Source organism: Thermobia domestica, chromosome 12 (assembly GCF_964235325.1).
Source record: "Thermobia domestica chromosome 12, izTheDome1.hap1.1, whole genome shotgun sequence".
Classification (NCBI taxonomy): Eukaryota; Metazoa; Arthropoda; class Insecta; order Zygentoma; family Lepismatidae; genus Thermobia; species Thermobia domestica.
The window spans coordinates 79,664,319-79,672,174 of record NC_137465.1 but is presented as its reverse complement, the minus strand read 5'-3'; the positions used below and the strand labels follow the sequence as shown (position 1 = coordinate 79,672,174).

At 37.7% G+C, this 7,856-nt stretch overlaps 1 protein-coding gene across 1 annotated transcript; it reads left to right on the top strand.

Annotated features, from left to right (window-relative positions):
* Window positions 1–5,470: 5,470 nt before the first annotated feature.
* On the top strand, window positions 5,471–6,214 carry LOC145666002 (uncharacterized). Its single transcript, XM_081733107.1, has one exon. The coding sequence runs from the start codon at window positions 5,471–5,473 to the stop codon at window positions 6,212–6,214; it is 744 nt and encodes a 247-aa protein (XP_081589233.1).
* Window positions 6,215–7,856: the final 1,642 nt, after the last annotated feature.

Sequence of the window (7,856 nt, the reverse complement as noted above, 5' to 3'; positions counted from 1 at the left end):
AGGGTAGTGTCCAACACATTTCGCTCGATTTAATTTAGTTTATATTTATACACATATATATTGATTTATAATGACCATTTGACAGGTATACACGAACTACCAGTTTGTAGCTGTATTTCCATACTGAAAAATTCCACCCATCTACGGATTTCAACGACAACATTTGGTCAGAGGAGGATTCTCCTCTTGGTTCAGTCCATTTCTGAATTCATTATTTAATAACTCCAGGTTACTCGTTACTCATTCATCACTGGGACACATCATAACACTTTATTCGTGAATTACGTATAACTTTTATGCATAGTATTCATATTTGAGAAGATCTTTAATAGTTGTGATGATTATGGCGATTTATATCGTGGCAAACACTGGTTATGTCATAGGATACACACTCTAAAACAGGGGGGATTCTAGGTACACTTTCCAAAAAGAATTTTTGGTTGATCACTAAAGGATAATACTTGCTGATGGTTTGAGTTACGTTTTAGACCTGCCGTTATTTTGGAATACATATATTTTGGAAACTGTTTACATTACTGATCACTAATTACATTTATTCAGAACAAAGGAAATCATTTAAGTTCGCGGCGGTATTCTTACAAAAGAGAGATAGGCTACATCTTTTCATTCTTCGGAAAACATTACTTCGGAATACACGTTTGGGCCAGATGCGGTGCTCTTACATATATCCATATTATAACTTTTTCATTTTACATTTCACTTTAATATTCTATATTTCATACATATTTACATTTTGACGTCTATATCTATATATTTAATACACGCGCACACATTTAATTACATAACCTCAACAATAATTTGTCCAAGAAGAAGGTCGTAACATTACACAAAGAAACAAAACTTCCGACATATTATAATAAAATATTATTTTCCTTTATACCGCGCGTCTATTAATTTTAAATTCTCACATATTCAATTGGAGACTAGATAAAGGAAAGAAAAGAAGAAAAATTGTGAGGAAGGCACGTAACACAGAACATTTCTAATTATATATGTATAAATAGGTAAACCAAACACAATATTAAATTTTTTGGGCCCAGAACTATTATAAAGTTTAAGAAACCAAAAGAGAAGGAAAGCGACCAATGGCTTTAAAAAAATCCCAGAAGGACGACGGTGAAGGAATGTAAATGAAATGTCGCCAAGTACGGAGTCACTATTCACTTCGGCAATATGTCGAAAATGATGGAAAAAACCCAGTCACTATATATTTCACACATGAGTCGTATCTCGCAATGTTTCAGCTGGTAAATTCAGATCAGAGTTATAAGTTGAATAATTATTAATTAACAAGTTCACAATTTTGGTGGGAGGCAGGTTGAGATTAAAAAAACTTGAAGAAGGAGAAGGAGGAGAGATAGAGGAGAGAAAGGAAAAGAAGAAGAATGGCGCGCCGAAGACGTAGATGTGAATAACCAAATCTACAGGATAGAGGTCGAATTTCACTCTCAACAAAACCATAGCCAAATATTCTTAATATGCCGAAAAGGGTGGTCTATTCCCGTATGCCAGCCCATATGAACACCGTATGGCAGCCCGAGTAGGTAACGTGAGAAGAGAAAAAATCTTAAGTTGCAGAATATTCCGTTTAAAACCGACCGAAACATAACCCCCGACAGCCCCACGTTCTACAGCTACTATTGTCTTTTGCATAATTGATTATTCAATATGTCTAGTCAGCGATTATATGATGCTACCCATGCTATCAGATGATATTACTATGGTTGATCTTTACTATAACACATTAAACTACAAAGTATTACCATAGTCCGACTATATATCGCCCTCCTGTTCGCGTGATATTCCGGTGCAGGGGTCAGAACCTGAGATGTTTGTAGCTACACGTATCTTTCAATATATATATATATATATATATATATATATATATATATATATATATATATATATATATATATATATGGGTGTTCTATCATCTATATTCATCTACTACAATATTCATATAATCCATATTCATATTCATATAAATATTCATATAATATTCATATCATACTCTTTTTCCATTTACTACGACGCTATATTTTACAAACACCCTGTTTCCTCTATCTACGCCCAGCCTACACACACATTTCGTCATAATACTTTAAAATCTATAGTCACTAGAAACATTTCCCATTCCGATCACTGCAAGACAACCTCACTCGAACTCAAGACTCTTTCACCACACGCACAATATTATGTAATACCTGGTACCTTTATTAAAAAAGAAAAAAAATCATACGTATGTTCACTGGAAAATAGAATTATCCGCGATAATATTTAATTTTACGAAAATTCTGCAGCAACAATGAAATTCTGCAGCCACGAAGAAAAATAATAATAATAAAAAAAACATTTTAATAGTGTAATTTCAGAACGACAACTAGCATCACTGTTGCCACACTTGGTACAATTGTACCAAATCAGCCCTTTTTGTCATACATTGGCCCGTTGGTACCACGCTGGCATTTTCAGCCCCTTTTGTAAAAAAGTTCGTACAATTCTACCCAATTTAGCACAATTTAACAAATACTTGTCAAATTTTCAAAAGTGTCAGTAAAAGTTTTCTTACATCTCACCTTACTCATATTGCCTGATATGATGAGAAGTGATGTCATACGAACTCGGGGGTTGATTGATTTGTTCCTCGTTTATTATATATTTTTTTCATATATGGCCATAATACCGTTTTGGTTTATTGGTCACTTTGATAACAGAGGCGCATTTGGTTTCCTTACATTACATACCAAAGACGATGACTTGTTTTCTTTTTTAATTTGTGGCCTCTGTTATAATTCCTACGTGCGAGAAAAGTTTCATTTACTTCCACGGTTGTTTGGGGTCCTCTCAGTGGGGTATTAACAGGGTAAACAGGGTAGGCATTGCCTACGGGCGCAGGACGTTTCGGTTTATTAGGGGGCGCCCCAGGTTTTTAATAAAAGGAAACAAATTATATAAATGGAGCTCCAAGTTTTCATGTTTTCATTTCCGAACATGGCAAGAATAAAAATTCCTGCTCACTTCGCTCGCAGTATATTACATTTGCATATCAAATTATTAGTATCACTGTAAACTCGTTGAAGTTATAGCACTGTATGATTAAGAAATTAATCCTCCTGTATTAATACATCAGTCGTATATTACATGTACTGAGCTTACTAACTATAAATACAATTCCTCTGTAGAGCTCATCCGTGGCCAAGCGGTTAGCATACGCGCCTTTAGCGCGGGAGACGCGGGTTCGATTCCCGGCGGGAGCTCATGTGGTTCGGATTCCACATTAATCAGTAGGTCCACGTCTCATATAGCCTCGCTGCTGAACGGGACGTAAAACTCAAAATCAATCAATCAATCAAAAATTCCTCTGCGCAACAGGCTTTCAACAATAATGACAAATTCTATTACCGGAGGCGGATCTAGAAGGTAAAAACTGAAGGGGGGCTACCAGAACTCCATCTATCATAGGTATATCATGAGTTTACTATAAACTTCAAGAAATACATAAATGATAGCTTAAATTATTTTTGTCACTCAGAAAACTGGGGACCTCGGCCCCCCGGCCCCGGGCTAGATTCGCCACTGTCTATTACCTATTAGACCTGGAGTAAAACGAGTTAAAAAGTGAACAGGTCTTCTCGGGCAGCCAGGTAAATACTGTTATATCTTGCGACGTTTCGAGGGCTGACATCGTCCTCATCTTCAGGCGAGTATGATGGTACAATGGAGTGTATGGAATATATATACTCATGTATGTATGATTGGACTCTTCTGATTGGTGGTTGAAATGGCGGATTCTGATTGGTGCTTGAAATGGCGGGATATGATTGGTGTCCATGTTTTACTCAGTTGGAATCCTGTGTCTCTGTTAAGGTTCGTTTTTTCTTGTGTGATTGCAACGGCTTCTTTTATCCTCCTGTCCCAAACTCTTGAGCATTTTGCTATTATCTCGGCATCTGTGAACAAAATCTTATGTTGCTGTTTGATGCTATGATCAGCCAGTCTGGGTTTTTCTGGTTAGTTTAGTCTGATGTAACTGTTGTGTTCTTTGCATCTGGCTTCAATGGTTCGTCCTGTTTGTCCTATATATGACTTACCACATTCACATGGGATGCGGTAAACTCCAGGAGTTCGGAGGCCCAGGTCGTCTTTGGTTGATCGCATTAAGTTTTTTTTATTTTTGCTGGAGGTTTGTGTTGTCCTGATGTTGTACCCGGCAAATAGTCTGCTGAGCTTTCCAGAAGTGTATGGGAGGCAGATTGTGTTCTTCCGTTCTTCATTCACAGTTTCTTCTGCACTTTTGTCCTTGTTGTCAGTGTCCTTCGTTCTGGTCCTTTTCAGGGCCATATTTATATCTCGCATTGAGTATCCATTCTGTAGCATGGCGCTGCGAAGGTGATTAAGTTCCTATGGCGACGACGTCTGTTTGCTCATAGTACTGACCACGGTATAGGAAGAAGGTTGAATTGAGAACATGTTGAAAGAGATCCAGTATCTCACGCCGGAAGTGTTTCCCAAGAAGCAGTAGTATATCCTTAATCCGAACTCTGGTAAACAATGATACCACGTCGAAGCTATCCATAAGATCCTTGGAAGAGATCTTCATCGTCTTCAGGCCTTTTACAAACTCAGTTGAGTTTTTCACATGGTGTTCAGACTTGCCCACGTATGGTTGGAGTAATGTTGTAAGATACTTGGCCAAAGAATAGGTTGGGCTTCCTATTGCACTAACAATTGGTCTCAGGGGTATCTCTGGTTAATGTATTTTTGGTAAGCCATATAGTCTCGGAGGTATGCTGCAGTGTGGCGTAAGTTGTTTGCGTGTATCTTCGGTCAGTCCCGACTTCTTTAGTAGTGAGGCTGTTCTTCTTTCTACTGCAGATGTTGGATCTCGTGACAAGGTGGTATATGCTGTATCTCGAGGTAACTGTGAAATCTTCTCTTGATAGACATCTGTGGGAAGCACTACAGTTTCCTTTGTCAGCTGGTAGAATAGTTATATTTGCGTCTTCTCTTAATGCTTTAAGTGCGATCCATTCGGCTTTAGTAATGTTTGGTCTGGGCATGACGGCTCTTTTCAGGACCACACTGGCTTCCTGATGTATTTCTTCTGCTGTATCGTTGGGAAGATTGCTAACTGCTTGTTCTATGCTGGCAATGATGTCTATGGCCGGAATTTTCTTCGGTGTGATGGCAAAATTTAGCCCTTCTAAAGAAGTCGGGACTGGACGAAGATACACGCAAACAACTTACACCACACTGCAGCATACCTCCGAAACTATATAGCTTACCAAAAATACATAAACCAGAGATACCCCTGAGACCAATTGTTAGTGCAATAGGAAGCCCAACATATTCTTTGGTCAAGTACCTTACAACATTACTCCAACCATACGTGGGCAAGTCTGAACACCATGTGAAAAACTCAACTGAGTTTGTAAAAAGCCTGAAGACGATGAAGATCTCTTCCAAAGATCTTATGGTTAGCTTCGACGTGGTATCATTGTTTACCAGAGTTGCGATTAAGCATACACTACTGCTTCTTGGGAAACACTTCCGGCGTGAGATATTGGATGTCTTTCAACATGTTCTCAATTCAACCTTCTTCCTATACCGTGGTCAGTACTATGAGCAAACAGACGTCGTCGCCATGGGTTATCCACTCTCACCTGCAGTAGCCAATTTTTATATGGAGCACTTTGAACAGAAAGCACTGAAGAAAGCACCACTTGCACCCACACATTTCTATAGATATGTTGATGACACCTTCACCATCTGGCCACATGGACGCGACTCCTTACAGGAATTCCGGCAGCATCTCAACAGCCAGCATCCGGATATTAAATTCACGATGGAAGTTGAACAAGATGGACGTCTACCATTTCTTGACATCTTGATATACAGAAGACGGGATGGCAGCCTAGGCCAAAAGGTATACAGGAAACCAACACATACAGATTTATATCTGAACGCAAACAGTTTCCATCACAAAGCTCAACGGCTTGGAGTTCTCAACACTTTAGCACATAGAGCATTCTCCATCTCCGACAAGAATAGTTTAACAGAGGAATTTAATCACCTTCGCAGCGCCATGCTACAGAATGGATACTCAATGCGAGATATAAATATGGCCCTGAAAAGGAGCAGAACGAAGGACACTGACAACAAGGACCAAAAGTGCAAAAGAAACTGTGAATGAAGAACACAATCTGTCTCCCATACACCGGGAACACTTCTGGAATAGCTCAGCAGACTATTTGCCAGGTATTGTCTGTCAGGAAAGTAAATGTACACCTATTTTTCGAGTCTGGCATTCCTGCGCTCCATCCATGGAGAGTATGAGAATTAAATCAATCAAATTCTTACTGAGGGGCAAAAAGAAAAGTTTAATTTAAATAAGACATTGCAGAGGGGCACAGGCTGTGAATACGAATAGTGAATAGTGTAAATAAAGGACGACACCGAAAGAGAAAGCCAGAAACAGCTGTTAAACTTAGAAAAAAAGAGTAAAAATTGTCGAAGTGGGAACAAAAAACACAAATACAAGAAATATGCCATGATGTTGGTGAAGTGGTTAAGGTGCTGGCTTACAAATGCAAAGGTCGCCAGTTCGAATCCTCGGGAAGGATATTTTAAAAACTTTTGTTAATAATACATAAAGTTCATGAGAGATGGTAAAAGAGGTCGTATTTACTTTTTCGTAGCAATTATTATTGGTAATGTCTAGTACTGATAATACTTTTTGTCTTTGCGTATTGCTTTTATTCTTTTCTTCATTTCAAAAGAGAAGAATATCCGAACAAATGCCACCAAATTCCTCATATTTTGAATGTAAACGCCATTTGCAATTAGTAAAGAATAAAAATTGAACGTTCCGATGTAGCTGCAAAAAGTAAAAAGAAAAACATGGAAGTGGAAAATACTCATGGTTATTAAAAATACAATTTCTACATGCCTTACACCTCCCGACTACGTTTCTACGTTAGCAAGTAAGAGGCTTCTGTTTAGGTTAGGCTAGTCAATACGTGTATTATTATTACTTTGTTTTACGCTATTTGTGATATATAACGCTATTTGTGAATGCCATAACCACCCTAATTTTCAGCGGATTGAGACGAAACTTGGCACAAACATTAATTGTTGAAATATCTTGATGAGTTCGTTAACCAGAATAATCAGATGAAAATGTTCAAAATGGCGGCCCTTGAAACTCTTAAAAACTTCCAAGGGAACCAAATTTCGCCCATAAATAGGTATTCAGAAAGTTTGAATAACTTTTCCTGTTTTACTGAAATATTTGTGTGCAGGGACTTATTGAAATATTGGACCCGATTAATGGCCTAAAGAAGGTTCACGCTCTTTCGCTACGGTGAGGCTTTTTTTTTTGCAGGAGAGGGTTATTTCCCTATCGGAACAAGATGATTGTTAGTGACGATATGAAATTACACATTGAAAGTGAAGTAACTTGTGAAACGTGTTATTTGAAAGAATAATATAATAAATGTGCTTTCCCCTAACACAGAGAAATGTAAATCATGTATTTCGAGTTCGGGAGCCTGAATGGCGAGGAGTGTTATTTGATTTGTTTTTAGTAACACATTGCAATGCAAATAAAGGTAGGTAACATTAATGTTAGGCCTAAGTAAAACAAAGTAATAATAATAATAATAATAATAATAATAATAATAATAATAATAATAATAATAATAAATAATAATAATAGGTGTTGTTTGTGGCAAGGCAATATCTTCCTCAATTCTTCTTCAAACGTAATGGTTGTAACGCCATATCTCCGTAACAAACAAAATATTAGCAATTTATATTGAGAGAACGGGAAATTA

What these genes read in the sequence shown, in the direction of transcription:
- LOC145666002 (XM_081733107.1), top strand. Translation starts at nt 5,471, where the DNA reads ATGAAGATCTCTTCCAAAGATCTTATGGTTAGCTTCGACGTGGTATCA.